This window comes from Camelina sativa, chromosome 3, assembly GCF_030686135.1.
Source record: "Camelina sativa cultivar CO46 ecotype springtype chromosome 3, ASM3068613v1".
NCBI classification, from domain to species: Eukaryota; Viridiplantae; Streptophyta; class Magnoliopsida; order Brassicales; family Brassicaceae; genus Camelina; species Camelina sativa.
Window position 1 is genome coordinate 26,839,319 of NC_141882.1, and position 21,716 is coordinate 26,861,034.

Sequence of the window (21,716 nt, forward strand, 5' to 3'; positions counted from 1 at the left end):
TTCTTTCCAAGTAGTACATTATTCCCAAATCCCAATATTGTTTTTAGAGATTTAGAATGATTCACTGTATTGTTTTAGTTTGGGATCATCACACTACATAACTTTTGTTTTCAAATTGATCATTTGTTGAAGAAATACAATATTATTGAATTGATGCTGAAACAATAAATTATTCTGTCGTTTCTTTTTATTTTTGTGGTGTGATGTAATATACTTTAACGTTTAACTTAGGAGAAACCTTACTCCATTCTCCTATGCTTATTATAAACGTAAGCTTAAAGAACCATTTACTGTACTTGCTAAGTTGCTATACTCTTTCTTCTTGCCTCTGGTAGAAGAAGAAAAGAAAAGCTTCAATTCCTATAGACTCCTCTTGATTCCAAACTGTATTTATACTTCGTCAATGTCTTGTTTACAGTCTCGACGTTTTCTGCTCGAATGTGGGATCCATGCATACGACAACCTGCTCACATTTTTTGAATAACAATAAATATACTGGTTAACACCAAACTATTAATGTTAAACACTATATAACATGTTTGTGAAAAAAAAAAAAAAACACTATATAACATGTCATGACTAAGCAAAAAGATGTATGATTCTTCATTACTCTTTAACTTTTCGATTAGTTAAAAAAAGACATTTTTACCTTTCCAGTGCTTTTACCCGAATGTAGATACTCAACAGCATCTGCAACAGCGTTTAAACCTATAAACTTCTTCTGATCAATCCCAACCTACCCAATCGTCAGCGCAAGTAAAGTGAGTGTTTGGAAATGGAATATTTAGTAAAGAATCAATTTGATGAACAATCTGAATGTGAGCAAAAGAAACTCAAGACAATTAGAGGATGCATTCAGCTGGATGCATTACCTTAAGCTTTCCGAGAGAGTAAAGATTGAATAGCTTGTCAAGATTTGGTTTCCACAGTTGACTATATTGCACCAGAAAGAAACCAGCCTGAAACAATTGTCGTTTATTTAGTTATTGCAAATTAACTCAAAGGTAAGGAATCTGTGTGTCCTACTGTCCTAAATCAACATTTTAGACGCAAAAACAGAGAGACCAAAGGATAGACAATGTCATAAATACCAAAATCAGGACTGAATGCAAAAACGGAGAGAACAACATGGCCGTTTCAACATACCACAGTTTGGCTTTTTGCTAATATTTTCTCGCACAGCCCTGGATAGTTTGCGGGTTGCCATCCCTTCTCCCCTTGATACTGAAAGACGAAATCAAAGTTATGTGTGACAGTTTCAAAACCCATGTAGAACAAAACTGTTGTCTAGACAGATGTCCAAAGAGTGATATGATAGGGAACCTGAGAGATCATTCCAATCACAATGAGTCGTCCGTAAACAGCAAGAGCATTCAAGCACATATCAAACATTTGACCACCTACAGATTCATATATAACATCTACACCCTTTGGAAACTCCTTTTTCAAGACCTGGCAAAATTAAAACAGTATTGTTTAATTGTAGACTAGCCACATAGAAACTAATAATATTATAACTAGAGTTTTTACTTGGACCCTACCGTCTTGATGTCCTCGGCTCTATAGTCGATGACACGATCGACCCCAAGATCTTTTAATAGCTTGGCCTTCTCTGATCCTCCACAAGTAGCAAGCACCTTATTTCCTGCTAACTTTGCAAGCTGCATAGAAAATCTCTCAAAATCAAGATTCTAGCTGGCACAAATACTTCCACAAATTACATAGAAATGATCTATGTTCTGGTAAGTACTTTAAACAACTAGATAGTCTTATTTAATAAACTTTATGTATTCATACCTGGACTGCGAATTGTCCAGTCCCTCCTGCAGCAGCAGTCACAAGTACCGTTTCACCTGATTTCATTTGTCCTGCCTGTGAATACGATAACGAACATGTTAGGCATATTAAATATAACAACTTCAGAATATTAGATAGGAATGATACCAGACATGCAACTGAAAATAAAGAATAAAGGCGTAAGAATATGAAAGACTATGAAAACAGATAGTTAATAACACTCGTTAGTAGATCAATAACGACCTTTTCCAGGGCGATTAATGCAGTTAATCCCGAGGTAAGCATGGCAACAACTTCTGCATCCGGTCTTGGAACAGGAAGCACATGCTTAGAAGAAACCTATATATTCACAAAAGACATGTTCACATGATCACTGAAGCCTCGAAAAAGCAACTTTTTGTTCATATGATTTAGGAGCTCTCATACAATCATGTATTCAGAATATGCTCCAAATGTCATAACAGCAGCTGGAGTCCCAACTTCCAAATTCTTAACAGATTCTCCCACTGCTGCAATTATTCCAACTCCCTGGAAAACTGAAGCAAATTAGCATTCTGATAGGAACCCAATAAAGCATGGTTCAATAAAGAGCTACAGAAGTTTCAGTTCAACAAAATATACCTCAAATCCAGCATCAAAGGGAAGCTTCGGGGAGCCGCCGCCAAAGTAACGACCTGAGCTGAAGTTTACCTGCTCATGGAATACAACAAGGACAGATTAAAAAGTTTAGGTTGAGTTGCCTATTAACGGAGAAAAAGAAGGTTACAAGGAACAACTAAGAAGGTGGTCTTACATCACTTGCGTTAACACCAGCATAGATGATTTTCAGGAGAACTTGGTGTGGTCCAATGGGTAGTTTTAGTGGTGCGCGGACTATGCGGGTAGCATTGCGGAAATGATGGGACAAGGCGTGTACAATTCTGAAGGGGAGAGTAGGCCATCAGTATGTGTACTCTAGGAGGACATAGAAATACAACATTCATCTAACCTATGTCCTGGTTCTCACAGTCACATATTCACTTACATTTTCTCAAAGTTTTGAGGAAGTTCAATCTTGGTAGATACTTTATAGGAAGGTCTATTTCTGGAACTTGAAGCCACCAAGTACTTTGCCTCTTCCATTGGAGTTGGCCAATACTCCAAACCCCTCCGGTTGGTAATCCACAGACAAGCCCCGGCCTTCTTCTCATCCGTTATAAGCTCAAAAGCACCTAAATAAAAAAATATGGCAAACATATGAACTTTAATTAATGGCTTGATCTAATACTGGTATCCTTCCTATATCGATAACAACTTGCAATGTCGATAGAAGGTAAAGGTGAGATTATATAACAATTCATTAAACAGAAAGATATATACAGTTAAGAAGTAAGAGTATTCACGTGTTCCAATTCTTTCTAATTCCCCATATATTACTGAACCAATCAACCATGTCAAACAAAGCATAAAACAAGAATAATTTGCTCGGTATGGAAACATATATAGAAAGCGTGAAAAATTCCAGCAGATATATGCAGCTGATCCATAAGATATATATAAGTCCAAGGGGTCACAATCAGATATGTGTACACACCTTTAATCAACATGTCCATAGACATGTAACCGCCTATTGACTGAAGTACAGAAGCAGTCATACCTTCAGCTAAGTCTGTCTTGATAAACTGCACAGCGAAAGTGCAGAAGGAAAAAATTAGACAACACACTCAGCAAATAGTATTTTGGCTGTGACAGACACATTCATAACAGAGCTTTTTGATGTAACAGGTATTTTGATGAGAGAATACTAGCTGGCAATGTCACTGACCACACTTATTTATCACAAATATTTTACCATTAAGAAGCATTAGTAAACATTTTGGTAAGCATTAAAATATTCTTCTTACTTCAGGGCAAAGCACATTGATGCGGATCCCTTGACGCCTGTAATATCCTAATGATCTAGTGAATAAGACGACACCAGCTGTAGACATGTAACATATTTGAATAAACCATAAAGATAAATGGTATAATTCAATGAACATGTTTGAAAGAAATAACAAAAAAAACAAGCAAAAAATAAAACCTTTAGCGGAAGCGTAGATAGGATCAATGGGCATTGGATAAAGACCCGCAGCTGATCCCATGTTAATGATAACACCAGGCTTTTGTTTGGCTTTCATAGCTTTGATCTACACAAAATTGGAATATCACAATTATCAGAAGTTTCATAAAAGCCGATATACTAAAAATCGGAACTTAACAAGTTGTGTGAAGTGAAGACTTACAGCAAGTTGTGTGCCTTCAATAACTGCAACGAGATCAACATTAACAGTGTGTTTCCATGATTTAGACCCATCAGTGTCATCTTTATCAAATCTAACAGGATTGCCAATCCCAGCATTGTTAATGCAGATGTCCAGTGTTCCATATGTGTCTAAGTGCTTCTCGAAAGCAGCCACGAGATCTCCTGTTCTCATAATCCAGGAAAAAAAATCAATAACAACAACTAAAGACAGAGTATTCTGCCTTCATCTTCAAGCTAACTACTACTACACACTCACCTCTACTAGTCACATCACATTTCACAAAGATAGCAGATGGAAAGCTTAACCCTGGATGAAACTTGGCATTCGCCTTTCGGACGAGCGAGGTAGTCTCTTGTCCTTTCTCCTCCGAAAAATCAGCCACAGTTACAAACACTCCTTTCTCAGCAAGAGCTAAGCAGAGAGCTCGACCTACACAAAATCATCACCAAAAATGTCCGGACACAGAACTATACTACAGACATAAAACAAAAGGAGTGTTTTGATGTGCTGATGTGCTTACACACAAAAAATAGTACAGATGTGTTCTGTCTGTATTTTAGTTTCATCATGGTAAAAAGCTTTTTACATAAAAGCATCAATATCATGCGTCACACACCAATCTCATAGGTAAATATAAAAAAACATAGTCCAGCGTCAGCAAATCTAAGCAATTACTAAAATTCTTTTTACTAAAAACTAAGATTACACAGAAGATTTCAACAACCACATGAAAGTAACAAAATTAATAATTCAATTATCGGAAATGTAAGTTTTTACCAAGGCCGGAGGCGCCGCCAGTGACGAGAGCGGATAAACCAGGCTTGAGCTCCATTAAATTGAATTAGAAATAAGCTTCGATTTGGTTAAGGTTTCTTCTTACAAGAAGTGGGAGCAGAGGTTGGAGATGATGAATGATTGAACTGTTTGATCCTCTTCTCGAAACTCGAAATAAGATCAAGAAGGCTAATGAGAGCCCCACCGTCTGTTCTATTGTGACACGTCTACAATCATTACGACACTTTGGTTTGTCCGAATCCGGTTTGTCCTGATAAAAGTGTATATCAAAAATTTCTAATTAGATTTAAAGTACAGTGGTTATCAACAAAGCGCCTGTAGCTCAGTGGATAGAGCGTCTGTTTCCTAAGCAGAAGGTCGTAGGTTCGACCCCTACCTGGCGCGTCATTTTTTTTCCTCCATTTTAAATCTTTCCATATTTGATTGTTGTTATTTGCGGTTAATGATATTGATCAAAGCAGTCAGACTTTGGTTAATCTTCTTTCTTGGAGTTTACAACACACAAACGACAATGAGATAACACTGTCACCTAAACTAGATTTTAACCCATACAAACAAAAGGGGTTGGATTTTCATTTACAAAAATTAATAAGAAGAAGAACAACAAGATTTTCTTTTACTATTAGTAACTTATCCAAAATTTGCATATATGTCTTTTTCTAATTCTGATCTTCTCTTTAGTACTCCAGGTTAATGAGTAATAGCAATGCTAAATAAAAGTGTCATTTGGGGTATGTGGAATCCATTTCTTTCACCATGGCCTCTAGCAATAAACCCTAATCATCATCCTCCGAATCTGCCATTGTTGTAATGAAAGTAAAAGTCACTCAAAACTTACAATACACACACATATATGAATAGTGTGACTGATATGCTCATGTGTGATTGTCAAATGCTTATGAGCAAAACTTTTAATCTTATATACAAATATTGACAAAAGAATAAGTGTTGTTACCTGATCTTATGTCTTCTCCCACTTTTCCTCTGTTTTGAAGCTGTCTTATGATCATTGCACAAATAAGATACCACCAATATATGTGGAAAACTAGTAGCATTAGTAACATTGTATTGAAGGCATAGTACTTCACTTTGCCTTTTACTGCTGTCATATCCAAATATCTTAGTAGTTCAGAGCTGAAAAAAGGGCATATCGATAAATATCATATGCACGAACCGATAAAGAGTAAGAGGTTTTATTCTTTAGGAGTATATAAACTGTGTGTGTACCTTGTAGCCCTGATGATCCAAAACGGGAAGTAAACCAGCCGCAGCAAAAACCAAGAAATAGCAAAAAGTCCAAAACACACACTTGCACCAAGTTCCTTTCCTGAATACTTGAAAATCTTAGCAGATTCCATAAACACGTCACTCGCGTCATGAATGGCGAGGATGATTGATCCAATTCTAAAGAAGCTGCATATGAATAAAATAGTAATAAATCAGTTGCTCTTTAGCCCTTTTGATCTAAAGAATGCTATTTTAAGTATCAATCCAATCTCAACAAGTATTTTTTGCAAGATAATGCCAATAGACAAAATAAAATTTGATTACCCCACTAAGTATGAGGAGCCAATGAGGATGATAGTAATTATGTGATGAGACATCATGACAGCAAAGTCCTTTCTTCTGGTCTCCCACGCAAGCAACGCAGCAACACTATAAACATAGAACCCGCACTGGCACATATAGAAAAGCTCTAGAGAAGACCTACAACAACAACAAAAATATTAGTTACTTGAAGTTAATCATGAGCTAAGATCTCATTCACTGTTCCCATCACATGTTCTAAGAACCCTATTAAGAACAGGCAACATGAAATTGATGTAATAAGCCCAATGGCTCCAGTACATATTTCTAAATCAAGAACACAAAGGTCATCCGTACATGAGAATCAAGAAACCAAAATTTGGATTGACTACTCACTTGAGCTCTTGATTAGGCCATCCGTGGAAGTAGAGTTTAATATCTCCAAACCACCGCTCTGGATAAACGAATTCGAGAACAAATAATTCACAACCAGCATAGTACAACAGTTTCCACAGGGACTCTTTGCATTTGACGATTTTCGCACGAGTAGTAGCATTGTTTAATTTTAGTGGAGAAGAACCTGTGCTCAAAAGCCAAATAGCTATCCTCTGCAAGATCCGAAACAATAAACAATATAACACATTAATCAGTATCTTGCGAATGTAAGCAATATATATAGATGCTTAACATTGATAACAATGGTACAATAAATAACACACATGCAACGGTTAAGCAATGTTCTTTCTCAGCTTTGTGACACAGACGATTTAATAAAAGCGATATAAAACATACTACAAAGTCACAAAGATAAAGATAGTGTTTCTTACATGAAAGACGAACTTATCGAGGAATAGCCTCGAAAAGAAGAATCCAAAGGCAAAGTAGACAGCGGTTTGGAAATGCGAAGCTTTAAGGTTTTGGACGTCATTACCAGCGCTTGAATATACAGATTCAACCATGTTCCGGCGACACAAACTATGCCGGAGAGACCTCGGTTTTCACGGAGAAAAACATCAAAAAACAGAACAGAAGAAGTTAAAAAGTTATATTTGTCGCTGGAAACAAGACCAAAAACTGTGGCGGCGACGGAAGAAGAACCACGGAATTGGGCGAGAATGAAGAGGAATGGATCATAAAAATTGGAGAAGAGCCTATAAAGACGGAGGAGAAGCAAAGGCGCATAGAGAGAGAGAAGAGAGTTTTATGGCAGAGAGATTCGAAATGCGTCATTTGTCATGCCTCTTTTGCAACTTGTTTTTTTTTTCTTTCTTTCTTTTCTAGTATTTAGTATTTAATTGTTTTTTTTCTTGTGTTTTACAATCCATTTTAATTGTTTTGTTTTGTTGTTCGATTATTATATCCTAAAATATTCAAGTATAAAAAAGTAAAAACAGGTATGTGGTATTTAATATTATTTCAGTATTCAAGTTATGTTTATCAAATACAATTTAACTACATTTATATTGTCATGCTTAAAGCAATTTCACAACTCAATTGTAGACCACTGGAACACACTGAACTGATATATACATAGTAATATACGTACCTAGATTAATATATACTTATACAAAAGGTCGCAAAACAAATCCTAATTAACTCTGGTATAATCTTTGCTTATTTTACTAGGCGGTAGGACGTGATGGTATGATATGATCTCGATTTCATCAAATTTATACTCCAAATCTGAAAACGTCCAAGGAAAAAAAAGAAAACAAAGAGTGACACTAGTGTTTAGTTTATTTTTTAATCAACAACATTTCATAAATTGTAGATCTCGTACTAAAAATGGTAGTTTGATATGTGATAAGTGATAACTATAATATAATATGATCATATAATTGTCCAAAAGTCCAAACGTAATATTTGATCATCTAAGTCGTTCACATATTTTGTTTTTCAAGGTTCATACAATATTACAATTTATATATTTCCGCAAAGTCGAGATTCCAATCTTTAATGTAATCAATCGAACCACTACTACAAGAAGTAAAAGAGTTTTGTTTATAATTTGCTTTTGTTTGTTCACTTAGTCTTCGGGTATTATTATCGACAGTGGCACTACGAGTCTACAGCGCACAGTGACTTATGAGTTGAATATACATGGTCTGCCCTTTAAAGGAATACATAATAGGATATTATTAACCTCTAGAAAGACGAAGGCCAAGAAAAAATGTCACTCTTCCTCTGTTTCCTCTGCCTCTTACCCCTTATCTTAATCTCCTTGAAAAGTTTCAAATCTTCGAAATAGAAGCTTCCTCCGGGTCCAAAGACGCTTCCGATCATCGAAAACTTACACCAACGCCGGGAACTACATCCCAGGAAACGTCGGAACCTCTCCGACGAGTACGGACCAGTGGTGCTTCTCCAATACGGATTCGTCTCCGTGGTGGTGATCTCTTCGAAAGAAGCAGCAGAAGAAGTTCTAAAAATCCACGATCTTGAGTGTTGTAGTCGACCAGAGACGGCCGGGACCAGAGCAACTTTTTACAACTTTAAAGACGTCGGATTCGCACCTTACGGTGAAGAGAACGACTTGTGTGTCAAGAAACTCTCTGAGTTTGCTACGAAACGATCTCCGGTGAATCTTGAGAAAACCCTTTTTCACTTTGATCGGAAATATAGTGTGTAGGATCGGGTTCGGGATCAATCTCTATGAGAGTATGAGTGTGACTTCGTTGATGAAGATAGGATCGTTGATCTTGTGCACAAGTTTGATGAGGTCTTAGAAGATTCTCTGTTATCTGATTTCTTTCCCGGGAGAATCGGCAGACTCATCGACCGGATCTCCGGTCAGAACAAGAAGTTGAACAATCTTTTCTCGGAACTAGACACTTTCTTTCAGAATATTCTCGATCATCATCTCAAGCCTGGAAGAGAGAGGTCATATATTATTGACGTGATGATCGATATGATGAAGAAGCAAGAGAAAGATGAAGATGCTTTCAAGTTCACCACTGATCATCTCAAAGGGATGATCTCGGTACGTAAACCTAAAATATAATAGTCTTTTCTTCAAGTTGTATATCTATTCCGAAGTGCTTAAAGATATTGCAACCATACCATTAGTGTTTTTGGTTTTATGTCACAGGACATATTTCTAGCGGGAGTAGGCGCAAGCGCTGCCACAGCGGTATGGGCAATGACCGAGCTGATCAGAAACCCGAAAGTGATGAAGAAAGTGCAAGAAGAGATTCAGACAACACTTGGGGACAAGAAGGAGAGAATCACAGAAGAAGATCTAAACCAACTTCACTACTTTAAGCTCATGGTCAGGGAGGTATTCAGGTTACATCCATCAGCTCCACTCTTGCTTCCAAGAGAGACATTGTCTCATGTCAAGATCCAAGGCTACGATATTCCTGCGAAAATACAGATCATTATCAACGCTTATGCGATTGCTCGTGATCCAAAACTCTGGGAGAACCCCGATGAGTTTAACCCTGACAGTTTCTCGACAATTCCATAGATTATAAAGGACTAAACTTTGAGCTTATACCGTTTGGATCTGGTAGGAGAATATGTCCAGGGATGACAATGGGAATCATGCTTGTTAAGTTGGCATTGTTGAATTTGCTTTAATTCTTTGATTGGGGATTGCCGAAGATGGGTGAAGCCAACGAGAAGATATATTGGTTTATCTGAAGTAGTGTCTATGTGATACAAGTCGTGATACAAGATTGTTGTTGTTTTATGTGACTGAGAAGTTTCTAGAAGGTTTGAGAAGGCAATATTGAAGGACAGTTTGAGGATGAATTAAAGAGGAAAACTACTATTTCTTTGGTTAATTAAATTGGAGTTTTACAAGGAAAAAGAAAATAGCAAAAAGGAAAAAGTCTTTTTCTTATGGAATTTGGAAATCTTCACCTATGGTGATTTGGAAGTCTTGTTAAATATAAGGAGGTGTTGGGCACGTCTTAGAGAGGCAAGAGAGCTGAGGCATAAAGATAAATACCCTAGAGAGCTTATGTAGATATGGTGTTTTGCGGAGGTGGATCTATCGGTAATGGTATTGGTGTTTCGAGGATTTGCTTGAAAAGTGGTGGTGGGTCTGCAACAGTCTCGAGAAAGTTATATGTGATGGACAGATGAAGGGAACGATCAGCTGTTGGAAACTTATCTTCGACAAAATGAACATGCCGTGAGATAATGATTTTGTTGTTTTTCAAATCCAAACAACGATACCCTTTGTGTTGGGTAAGATATCCAAGAAACAGACACGGTGTTGTTCTTGGTGAAAGTTTTGGAAGATTTGAATTGTTCAAATTTGGAAAGAATAAACAGCCAAAAACTCTAAGATGATTGTAGGTTGGAGTTTTGTTGAATAGCATAGCATAAGGGATTTGATTCTGAATAGATGACGAAGGAAGAATGTTCAGAACATGAACAACCACATTCAAGGCATTAACCCAATAACATGGTGCTAGCCGAGCTTGAAACAAAAGTGCTCTTGTGACATTGTTTATGGTTCTGATCATTCTCTCAGATTTTCCATTTTGCTGGGAGGTGTGAGGACATGAGAAACGAACCTTGATTCCATTGTTATCGAAAAAATCATGGACTGCCGGTTGTTATACTCAGTTACTCACGACCATTGTCACATTGAAAAGCTTGAATGTGAGCATCGAATTGAGTTTTGATCAGTGAGGTGAAGTGAATGAATATGGAGAAAACATCACTTTTTCTACAAAGAGGATATGCCCATAAATAATGTGTGAAAGCATCAAGAAATAACACATAATATTTGATTGCACTGATGCTTGGAACAAGGGAGGTCCAAACATCAGAGTGTATGATTTCAAAAGCTTTGGAAACTGTAGTATTTGAAGAAAAGAATGGTCACTTTATTTGTTTGCCAAATAACAAGGTTCACAAGTTTGAGAAAGCTTGGTCTTATTACAAATACCCAAAGAAGTTGAAATAACAAAATCAAGATATGCATCATTGGTGTGAGCCAGCCGGTTATGCCATAGAGAGGGAGTGGAAGCAAGAAGAGCAGTTGATTGACTCGAAGTTTTATTGAATGAGGCTGGAAGAGTATAAAGATCACCAATGCTATCACAACGGAGAAGAGTTTTCCGTGTTGGAAGGTCCTTCACAGAATAACCAAAAGGATCAAAATCAACACTCACTGGTTATCTGCTGTAAATTTTCTAACATATATCAATTTTTTTGACTATTTGAGGTGTAGCGAGGACATTATTGAGGGAAAGAGGACGAGACATTCTTTTTATGGAAGAAGATCCTACACAAGTTACTGGAATTTTGGAACCATTACCCACTATGACTGATTGAGTGATGCGAAGATTAGACTTAGAGTGGAGGTTACCTGATGTGTCGTCGCTCCCGAATCCATTATCCAAGGATAAGCCATTGGATCAGTTAGAGTTTCCGTCATCAGAGGAGCAAGCTGAATCTCCGTCAGATGTGCCTTCTGGTGCGATGGAGTTGGATGTGCCGTCGAAAACGTCGGTCTGTACGATTGTTGTGGCCACTGTCCATAGTAGTTGTGCCAAGACGGAAACGGGCCTTGCCAGAACGGAGGGGGGGGGGGCAATTGGGATAATTGGGTCGAGATTGAAAGTTTTTGCGGCCCCCTCTTGAACTATTGTTCCATCGTCCTCTGTTATTGTTGTTGTATTGTTGACGATTAACCGGCTAGTGTGATTGTCGAGTGTCTGTTGCCGTTGCGGATGTCGTGAGTGCCGTTGTGGAGGATGAGTGATCCGAATGTGTCGAGGTTAGTCTTTGTGCTCTTTTGAGGCGAGATTCCTCAAGCTCCAGCATCGATTTTGCAGTTTCAAAAGATGGAAAAGGATCTTTGTGTTTGATTACATTGATGATGTAATCAAACTTCTCATTGAGACCATTTAGCAAGTACATCACCATGGTTCGTTCGTGCACCGGTGCATCAACATTCGAGAGTAGGTCGGCTAGAGACTTGATTTTATGACAGTACTCTTGAATGGAACGATCCCTAATAGCTTGATTACGAAGTTCATTGTCAAGCTGGATTGCCCTTGCTTCTTTGTTGTTGCGAAATTGATTTTCCACTCGCAGCCAGACATCTCGCGAAGTTCCTCTGGTTTGAAAAGATGATCGAAACAGATCTGGAGCCAGAGTACCCTAGATCCAGAGTTTAACTAAACCATCACGCTTGTACCATGCATCATCATTAGCATTGGCCGGAAGAAGAGTGCCGTCAAGGTGTCCAAGAACATCGAATGTGAGATAGTGGGCGAGGAACAACTCACACCAAGCATCATAATTGTGATCATCAAGATCGAGAATTAGAGGAATGTGAGATTTGATGTTTGTGACACCAAAAGCTCGTTCAAGATTAGCAGGACGAGCAGCAATTGAAAAGAAAAAAAAACGAAAGGAACAAGAAGAGGAAGAAGAAGACGAGACAGAAGAAATAGATGAGAAAAGATGAGTTGAAGCGGAAGAAAAAAAAAACAATATGAAGAGCAATATGGCTCTGATACCATGAAAGATATTTAAAGATATGTAAAACTCTCCTTTTTCTATGTCACTTTTCGAAAATACCCTTATGTCCATTTTCAAAAATACCCCTTTTTAATATATAAATAGGGTTATTGTTAATTTAGGCATTTTGTTCCAATAAAGCTTTTATTTTAGGCATTTTTTCCATGCTTTTAAAATTAGACATTTTTTGTGATAGCAAAAATACGACACTACCCCTAGAATTCTCATGCAAAGAAGAAAAAGACATTTAGTCTTCATATATAAATTAACAACAATCGTTTGGTTTTCATTGTTATACCAACACAAAAGCTAGAAAAAACAAATCAAAATTACATAATCAATCTTTAATCTCAGAAGACAACAACACAACAACTCTGAAAATGAAAGAGATGAATCAGTTCCTTAAGCTGTCAACTCCTTCAAGAACTTCTCTGTCTTTACACTATCTCGTCAATGCCACCAACCATGTAATATGATATGTTCAGGAAGATACTTGATACCAAGCAAACCCTAAAACAAACACTTCATGCAAGCTCAAAAATAGGAAGGATCATAGAAAAAGAAAGAAGTCATGGAGTGGAGTATATATAGCTCGTGAGTGAAGAGCTTGGCAGCTAGTAGAAGCCATTTTACTCAACCAAACTTAGAAGGGGAATGTAAACGAGGACAACTAATGTAGTAAGGGAAACCCAAGGACAAAATCAAACACACATGTATTAAGAAAACCCTAAGGAATTACAACTGAGGGAACCTAAGTAGCTAGTTAACCGCACTCTTACTAAGGAACACGAAACCCTACAGAACTACAATTGAGGGAACCCAAGTAGCCAGTTAACCGCACTCTTATTAAGGAACACTAAACCCTAAAGAACTACAATTGAGGGAACCCAAGTAGCCAGTTAACCGCACTCTTATTAAGGAACACTAAACCCTAAAGAACTACAATTGAGGGAACCCAAGTAGCCAGTTAACGACAGAACACTAAAACCTAAAGAAGCACAACGGAGGGAACCCAAGTAGCCAGTTAACCGCAAAACACTAAACCCTAAAGAAGCAAAACGGAGTGAACCCAATTAGCCAGTTAACCGCAGAACACTAAACCCTAAAGAAGCACAATGGAGGGAACCCAAATACCAAATGAAACACACATATTGTAAAGGACATGAGTAACAACATGATACCAATGCATTAACGGATATTAATTCTCCATCGAAAAGATATGCAAAACCACTAGAAACAATAATGACATTCACAAAAAATGATTTTTAAAATGAAGATCCACAAAAGTAGCGTAAGTTGTAAAGAACATGAGTTGTACATAAGGTTAGTATCCCTTCACGAACTCAAATGCTTTACCCTATTCTCATGAGTTGTACATAAGGTTGCCCTAATTTGATTTGTAAAGCATTTGATTTACAACTTCAAAACACTAGCTTCATAAACGAGTATTATATCTCTATCAAAACACTGGGATGAATCCCTTCACGAAATCAAGATAACGTGTAGTCTAGAGGTAAAGAAAATACCATGAGAAGCTGGTATGTAAGTAGGAGTGAAACAATGAGGAGATACACATCCATGGATTCCTCCCTCTAAGGAGGAGGCTGATTTCTATCAATATCGTTGTTTTGTTGGTTACTTATTTGATCTCTATTTCACTCTTTATTTAGGCAAGAAGAATATCATAACAAGGAAAACATGATATAGCTTGAGCGATGATATTTTTTTCGAAAGAACATGCAAAAAATAGACCAAGTACACACATGGAAGATGAATCAACCAGCGGATTTGCTAATAAAGAGAGTGAGGGATCAAAATTTCAGGCCAAACCCCTACGATTTCAATTTCTTAAAATCGATTCTTGAGGTTACAAAATATCTAGTATAATAATGTTTTACGGATTCACATGAAATCAATTACTGTATCTTCAAAACCAGATTACTTCTCTTCCTTAATTCTCTCTTTTGTAACACCACCCCAACTAGCTACTCTCGGAATCTAGAAAATCATTTGATTCGTTTCTCTAGTAGAAAAAAAAAATGAAAAACTCAGGCAAAGAACAGAGCTCACATACCGTATACCTTACAAGGTTAGGCGATTCCCAGAAGGCTTCATGCGATACAAAGAAGCGACGAAGAGGATGAACCGTTGTTGGAAAATGGAAGAGATTTGGGACTTTGTCACCTTTGAATTAGAGAGACATGAAGTGTAAGATAGCAAACCAGAAACAACTAGAAAGTTTGAAACTCTCCGTCTCTCCTTCCCTGTCAATCTCTAAAATCCCAATTAAAAAGGAGAAATTGAAACCCTAGTAACTGAAACTTACTTCTCTATTTGCATTCGTATAGCACTAATTCGTTTGGGACTATCATATTTGTATAATCGGAGGGAGAAGATCAGAGCATCGTTTTTTCATCGTCTAACTGGAGAGAAAAGAACACAAGCGGCAAAGATGAGAGACGACGATTCATTGTCTTAGGGGAGAGGGCCAATATTGTCTTTTCAGCATTTTAGAAATGCTTGTAAGTATGAGAAAAAACCCTATTTCTACAATACCCATGGGAAAAAATACCAATCTTGTAATTAATTCTTGACTAAATTCTAAACCCTAAACTCCAATATTAAATCCTAACCACTAATCCCTAAAAACTATACCCTAAATGTATAAATGAGAACCCAAACCTAAAAAAAAAAATTCTAAAAATTAATTTAACATATTATATTTGTGTAAAAGAGGGCAACAATGAAAATGTTTAAAAAGGGTGTTTTTGAAAATGAGTATTTCAAAAAAGACATTTTTAACAAATTCTCTTTACAAAACTAATCCATACATATTTGCACAAAATAACATTAGGTAAAATAAGGAAAATAAAAATCAATCACACTAAATAAGTTAACTATGGAAAACCAAAAGCTATCACACTAATATATACCTAACAATAACTAAATAAAATCAATTAAGTTCCTAAATTATCTCTCCCTATAACTAAAACTAGATTTTATCCCGCGGTACACCGCAGACATATAATTTTTATTATAATTTATATTTTATGTTATATTTATTTGTTAAATATTAGAGATTTTGTAAATAGAAAAATAACTAAATTATCCGGTGTTGTGCAGCTAAATGTTTATATTATTTTTTTAACCCGCAATACACTTCATGACCATTTGTTTGTTATATATTTTTTTTGTTTAGTGTTTGAGATTCTATTTTGATTTTTAATTATTATAACAAAAAATAAGGGATCTAAATACATAATAAGTAATTTATACGCTGTGATTAAGTCACATTTTTCCTAATGATTTAATTATTTAACACAATCTTAGTTAAATCAACTTGATTTTATGTCAAATATTCCAATATTAGTAGTGTTGATAAATAATTAAATGAGGATTTAACCCGTGTTAACACAAATTTAATAATATTTTATTAATTCCAATATGTCCTCTTTATAACTCATCTACTATATAACCACATTATATAATTTTTTTTTTAATTTTACATATTCTTAATAATTTTTTTTATTAAGTTTATATATATGTTAATTATAATATTTAAATAAATATTAATCGAAGTTTTTTTTACGTTAAGAATCAAAGCTTACAGGTTTTGGAAAACGAAATAGAAATCAAATTGTTGTTTTCTTTGTTTGTGAAAGATTCAGATTCAAAACACAACAGAATGTGTGGTTAAAGATATGATAGTTTTTATTTCCATATTGATTGTTATTATTTTTTAGTTGGAATGAAATTTAAAATATTTAGGAAAAAAAATCTGATGTAATGTTAGTTTTGGAAACTTTTTAGGGGTTAATGTTGTAAATAACTTTTTAAATAAACAAAACTAAAAGGGCATAACACAAAATGTACTTCAAAAATGTTAATATAGATATTCATAAACTCAATTATTCAAAAAATATCTTTAGGAAATCAGTTTATGTATTCCTTTTTAACTTAGAAGATTTAAATGTTTTACTGAAAAAATAATAATTATAAAAATCATAATAACTAAATATTTCTACAATATCTCTACAAAATCCTAAAATGCTGCAAATAGAAACTAACTAAAAGACACACGATTATTTAATTAGATATTCATTATGTAAATATTAAGGGGGAGGTATTGGTTTAGGGTTTAGAAAGAATTTTAATGACTTTAAAAGTTAGGTAAAATATGTTGTTATTCAATCAAGACTTTTAAAAACTCTTTAAAAATTTGGTGTTATTGGTTGTGGATTTGTAAAAAGTTATCTAAAATCTTGATAAATCTAGTGTTATTGGATTAAGAGTTTTATAAAGTCATTAAAAGTTTTATGTTATTCAAGTAAAACAAAAGAATCTTGGATTGTTAATGAATACAAATTTTATGTTATTGGTTTAGGATTTTATATCATTTCCTTCATAACAAAAGTCATGAAAACTCTTTCATCAAATAGAAAGATTTTACAAGATTAGAAAAAACAAATCATCAAGATTTTAAAAAACTTCCTAAACAATCTCTTAGAATCCTTCATTTTTAACTTTCAATTTTCTATGATTCTAACAATCAGCAAGAACATAAAATCATTAAAATTCTTTCTAAATCCTAAACCAATACCTCCCCCTAAATATTTTGAATTATTTCATCAATTTTTTTTGATCGTTCACCAATATTTACTCGATTTGATATCACACTAACACTATAAATAACCTCATTTGTACTTTGTTATTAGTTTTTTTTTTCAATTCATCTATGCTATAAAATAGTAGATTTCTTCACAATTTGCATCACTAATACATACTTTGTATTGTTTTTTATGCAGCTCAATTGTAATCATGACAATAGGAGTGCGATTGGTGCATCAAAAGGTATGTGCTTTTTCACCATAGTCAAATTGGGTTTTAGTCTTAAAATTTTGCTAATCTACACCTGATCTTTTTGTTTTTTTTTTTAATTATGCTACAAATTTCTTTACCAGCTAAACCAAATAAACTATCATTTGGGTCATGAACATCATGGTGATAATAAACTTTTAAGTATTTTTCTTACATGAACATCATCTTCTTTATTTATATCAAAACTTCTCTTATGTTATGAGATATAGAATACATCACCATATTTTTGTCTCATATGAGTTTTATGCATAAGGAGCATAAATATTTTGTTTTCAAAAAATCTTATTCATTTTCATTTTCATAGATTTTTCTTTTGTTTAAGGACTTGGTTTTCGAAAAAAATAAATTTGGTTTTTTAATATAAGAAAAAATTATATTTCATCAAATCAAAGGTTATTTCTCCCAGACTTTTAAGTCTATAACGATTTTCTTTTATAGAGTAACATATATATTATTTTTATTTCTTTTCTTGGAAGGGTACATATAATAATGAAATTTCTTCTTTTAAAAATTTTATAACTTTTTTTTATTTACCATTTTTATAAGGTTACTATATATTTTAAAGTTTTTTTAACTATCTTCATCATTTATGTTTTGTTTTTATAAGTTTTTTTTAAAAAAAGTTTTCTAAGTGTGCTTTTCTTTTTGATTTGATTTTAACAAATATCTAAGATCGTTAATAATTTTTATTTAATTTCTTGCAGGAAAATAAAAATATATACAATCCTCCTTTTTTGATTTGATCGCATCTTCCAAGTTTTCTAAAACATTAGAGCAATTGATGTCAAAATGGATAGAAAACAAAACAGAAGAAAAATACTATATGCAATATATATATTTTGTCAACCAAACATTAAATTAAAAAATAACTTCAAGGTTGGTCGTCCAAACCGGAGGGAAAGAGTTTACAAAAAAAAAATATATATATATATATATATATATATATAATTGTACTATCAAACTTGTGATTATTGGTAGACAACTACCGTTTGAAGTCTGGTGGAGCATGATATTGATCCTAGACAAGCGAATAAAAGGCACACGGGTACAGTTAAGTCTCTAAATCAGTCTTTTACAAGGAACTTGAACAAGGAATCCTTAGATCAGTAATATTCATGGAGAGTTCAATTTTCCCATGCTTTAATCAAATAATTAGATAAACAAAGTAATGCCCAACATGATTCTGAAATAAATACAAAATCTACTCTTATGATATTCCAATATATATATCTAGACATAAGTAGATGCCATCACAATAATTCTAGTAATTACATAAGTATTCCTAGACATTTCAGCTTAATCTTAGTCAATATCGTCAATGCACATTCGTCTATTCAGGAGTGGAGAAGATAAAGATGTCACACATTGCCTTTCAGTAACACTGATCCCATACATTGCTTATATTGAAGAATATATTGTATTGACACAACCAACGACTACATTTTGGTTTTCATCCGCAATGACTTCACAACATATCAACCTACTGAGGATCATCAATTTGAAATATAGGACGAAGCGGATAAAAAAATTAGGAAAATAGGTACGACGTACATAATATTTTATTTAGTCAAGTACAATTTAACTAAATTTCTTTGGTCATGCTTAGAGCAATTCATCAAGGGAATTTTGCCAAGAATGCCATATTTGTAAAAAAAGTTTTCTACAATGCCACAATTGTAAAACTTTATTAGAAATGCCACAAGCTTATTAAAGTGGTCACTTGAGTTGACTATTTTGCCCTAAAAAAATAATGGCGAGAATCTGAATTAATTTTGGAGAGAGATAATGTGATGTACAATAATTATATAGGCATTAATTGTGTTCGTGGACAACATTTCAGTTATTCATTTTTTAACGATAATTGTCCACTAGTTATTAAAATATTCTTAACTTTTAGAAGTAGTGGACATGATGTGTTTTCATGTAATTAAAAAAAGTCCACGTGAAATTTTGATTCAGAAGTTGTCCATACATTATAATGATATTGTCTATCATAAACAAAAATGTAAATACGTTGTGGATATGTTTCAAATTATAACACTTTGTCCTTTATCCACACAAATTGATCACATTTCATTCACATGAACCATATTGATCATAGACAACCTTTCTTATTCATGTATAAATGTAGTGGACAACTTTAAAAATTTGATAAGTTGTCCACATGACTTCAAAGTTGTCCACAAAAATGAAGATTAAGTTGTCCACAAAATGAAAATTAGGTTGTCCACAAAAATAAACATAAAGTTGTCTACAAACGCTGGATAAATACTCGTCTCTCGCCTAACAAGCACCATCATTAGCTATTCTGTAAACCAAAACGAAACTCTTGTGGTCCACCTACAAAACATCAATAACACAACAACAAGACAAATCAAACAAGAACAGAGCCGACAAATCTAGATTTGCCCGTCATAAAACATAATCAGAAAAATTCAACCTATAAGACCAGAGCGAAGAAAAAAACCAGACTCACCATGAAATATATATAAATGTGAGCACCACATATCCCACTAAAACCATCGGAATCTGCCAATTGAAGAAGATGATGCTTTGACAGCTAGGACGAACAAGAGAAGATAGAACATTTTTTTTTTTGTTTAGAAAACATAATTTTTATTAATAAATTATGGAGAGAGAAAATGAGATAGAAAAAAAACAAATGAAAGAAAAATATAAATAGAAGAAAAAAAATAAAAAGGTTAGTTTAGTCAATCTACCAAACACATATGACATTGGAGAAAAGGTTTTGTGAATGTGGCATTCTGGAAAAACAAAATCACTATACATGGCATTCCTCTTAATAAACTCATTCATCAACTCTCAATCGTAGACCACTAGACCACAATGAACTGATGCATAGTAATATACAACCATGTACCTATATTAAAATATACCTAGTGTATATAAAAAGTCGCAACACAAAATTCTTATTAATATACAAATCTTTGATTATCTTACGCATCATCTATATTCTATAGTATGTCCTCTTCGACCCGAAGTTCTGGAATCTGGATAGACAAAAATATCTTTGGATAGACACAGATTTATACAAATTTTATTATTTTTATATTTAAAAAACACTTCCAGAGAATGACTGATGAAGATGGTCTTACCACTTCTGACTGATTATTTTTATTAATCATAAGTATTATATAAAATTTTTGAACAATTTATAAATAAAATAAAAGAAAGATGATAGGAGAATCAAAATTTGAAATCTTAACAAAAAAATCTTCTAGTTATTAAAAATAATTTATTGTCTACTTGGATATAAAATCTTAGTTTTTGAAATTGTGAATTGGTTTATATTTTTTTAAAAAAATATATAGTAATTTTCGTCTATAATTTATTACAGAGAGAAATTAATTTTCCAAGTAAAAATTAGTTTTGATTTAATAGATAATTTTTTTTTATTTTATTAGAGAGAAAAAAAAAATTTCAAGTATAAATTAATTTTTTATTTTTTTAATTACATATTAGTTTGATTTGAATAGATTTTTTTTAGTTTTCTAGATTTTTTATATTTGATATGTTTACGTTTTTTATTTTTTAATTAATTTATTAATTTTAATTAAGTTTTTCTAATGGCAATTATAAATAATTTCTTACATAGTTTTATATTTGTATTCTCTAATTAATATAGTAGGATATAATTTTCCAAAAGTCCAAACGTAATATTTGATCATTTTTGTGATCATGAAAGTTGTTCATAACTGTTTTTTTTTTTTTTAAGTTCATACAATTTGTATAGTTTAGGCAAATGATTTATATTTCCGAAAAGCCCGGGTGGACTTTTTTGGTTTGTATAGAGTCAAGAATTCAATCTTTAATTTAATCAATCGAACAGTGACACTACAAGTCTACTAAAAGAAGTACAAAAGAGTTTTGGTTATAATTTGCTTTTGTCTTCGTGTATTATTATCGACAGTGACACTACAAGTCTAC

At 33.8% G+C, this 21,716-nt stretch overlaps 2 protein-coding genes, 1 long non-coding RNA gene, 1 other non-coding gene and 2 pseudogenes across 6 annotated transcripts; 2 read left to right on the forward strand and 4 right to left on the reverse strand.

The window, feature by feature from the left end:
* Positions 1–122: 122 nt before the first annotated feature.
* On the reverse strand, positions 123–5,129 carry LOC104777881 (uncharacterized). The gene is made up of 18 exons (XM_010502209.3): positions 4,860–5,129; positions 4,338–4,511; positions 4,062–4,243; positions 3,860–3,965; positions 3,681–3,757; positions 3,371–3,458; positions 2,822–3,008; positions 2,591–2,717; positions 2,419–2,487; positions 2,224–2,325; positions 2,041–2,136; positions 1,798–1,872; positions 1,542–1,661; positions 1,324–1,452; positions 1,147–1,224; positions 873–959; positions 650–736; positions 123–463 (listed from the first exon to the last, which is right to left on the reverse strand). The coding sequence occupies exons 1-18, from the start codon at positions 4,912–4,914 to the stop codon at positions 413–415; spliced, it is 1,890 nt and encodes a 629-aa protein (XP_010500511.1). The 5' UTR covers positions 4,915–5,129; the 3' UTR covers positions 123–412.
* A 59-nt stretch (positions 5,130–5,188) lies between these two features.
* On the forward strand, positions 5,189–5,261 carry TRNAR-CCU (transfer RNA arginine (anticodon CCU)). The gene has a single exon. It is a non-coding gene; the product is annotated as a tRNA-Arg (tRNA).
* A 64-nt stretch (positions 5,262–5,325) lies between these two features.
* On the reverse strand, positions 5,326–7,657 carry LOC104777883 (ceramide synthase LOH2-like). Its single transcript, XM_010502210.3, has 6 exons — positions 7,232–7,657; positions 6,801–7,012; positions 6,429–6,584; positions 6,105–6,290; positions 5,833–6,011; positions 5,326–5,673 (listed from the first exon to the last, which is right to left on the reverse strand). The coding sequence occupies exons 1-6, from the start codon at positions 7,361–7,363 to the stop codon at positions 5,654–5,656; spliced, it is 885 nt and encodes a 294-aa protein (XP_010500512.2). The 5' UTR covers positions 7,364–7,657; the 3' UTR covers positions 5,326–5,653.
* Positions 7,658–8,574: 917 nt separating this feature from the next.
* Positions 8,575–10,189, forward strand: LOC104777888 (cytochrome P450 71B28-like; annotated as a pseudogene). The gene is made up of 2 exons (XR_015594484.1): positions 8,575–9,384; positions 9,493–10,189. The product of XR_015594484.1 is annotated as a cytochrome P450 71B28-like (transcript).
* Positions 10,190–12,009: 1,820 nt separating this feature from the next.
* LOC147947736 (uncharacterized) lies at positions 12,010–12,962 on the reverse strand (annotated as a pseudogene).
* Positions 12,963–13,123: 161 nt separating this feature from the next.
* On the reverse strand, positions 13,124–15,408 carry LOC104777886 (uncharacterized). Of its 2 annotated transcripts, none has more exons than XR_015594486.1 (3): positions 15,217–15,408; positions 14,965–15,074; positions 13,124–13,400 (listed from the first exon to the last, which is right to left on the reverse strand). It is a non-coding gene; the product is annotated as an uncharacterized LOC104777886 (long non-coding RNA). The 2 variants fall into 2 exon arrangements; XR_015594485.1 differs by having other exon boundaries at positions 13,124–13,732; positions 13,800–15,074; positions 15,217–15,367.
* Between the last annotated feature and the right edge of the window lie 6,308 nt (positions 15,409–21,716).

Excerpts from the sequence above, each read along its gene's own strand:
- LOC104777881 (XM_010502209.3), bottom strand. The coding sequence starts at position 4,914 with ATGGAGCTCAAGCCTGGTTTATCCGCTCTCGTCACTGGCGGCGCCTCC. Across the intron at positions 3,966-4,061 it reads TTGAAGGCACACAACTTGCT|ATCAAAGCTATGAAAGCCAA; the intron begins GTAAGTCTTCAC and ends AATTTTGTGTAG. Across the intron at positions 1,873-2,040 it reads CATTAATCGCCCTGGAAAAG|GCAGGACAAATGAAATCAGG; the intron begins GTCGTTATTGAT and ends TCGTATTCACAG.
- LOC104777883 (XM_010502210.3), bottom strand. The coding sequence starts at position 7,363 with ATGGTTGAATCTGTATATTCAAGCGCTGGTAATGACGTCCAAAACCTT. Across the intron at positions 6,012-6,104 it reads TGGATCATCAGGGCTACAAG|CTCTGAACTACTAAGATATT; the intron begins GTACACACACAG and ends CCCTTTTTTCAG. Across the intron at positions 5,674-5,832 it reads GGGAGAAGACATAAGATCAG|ATTCGGAGGATGATGATTAG; the intron begins GTAACAACACTT and ends CAACAATGGCAG.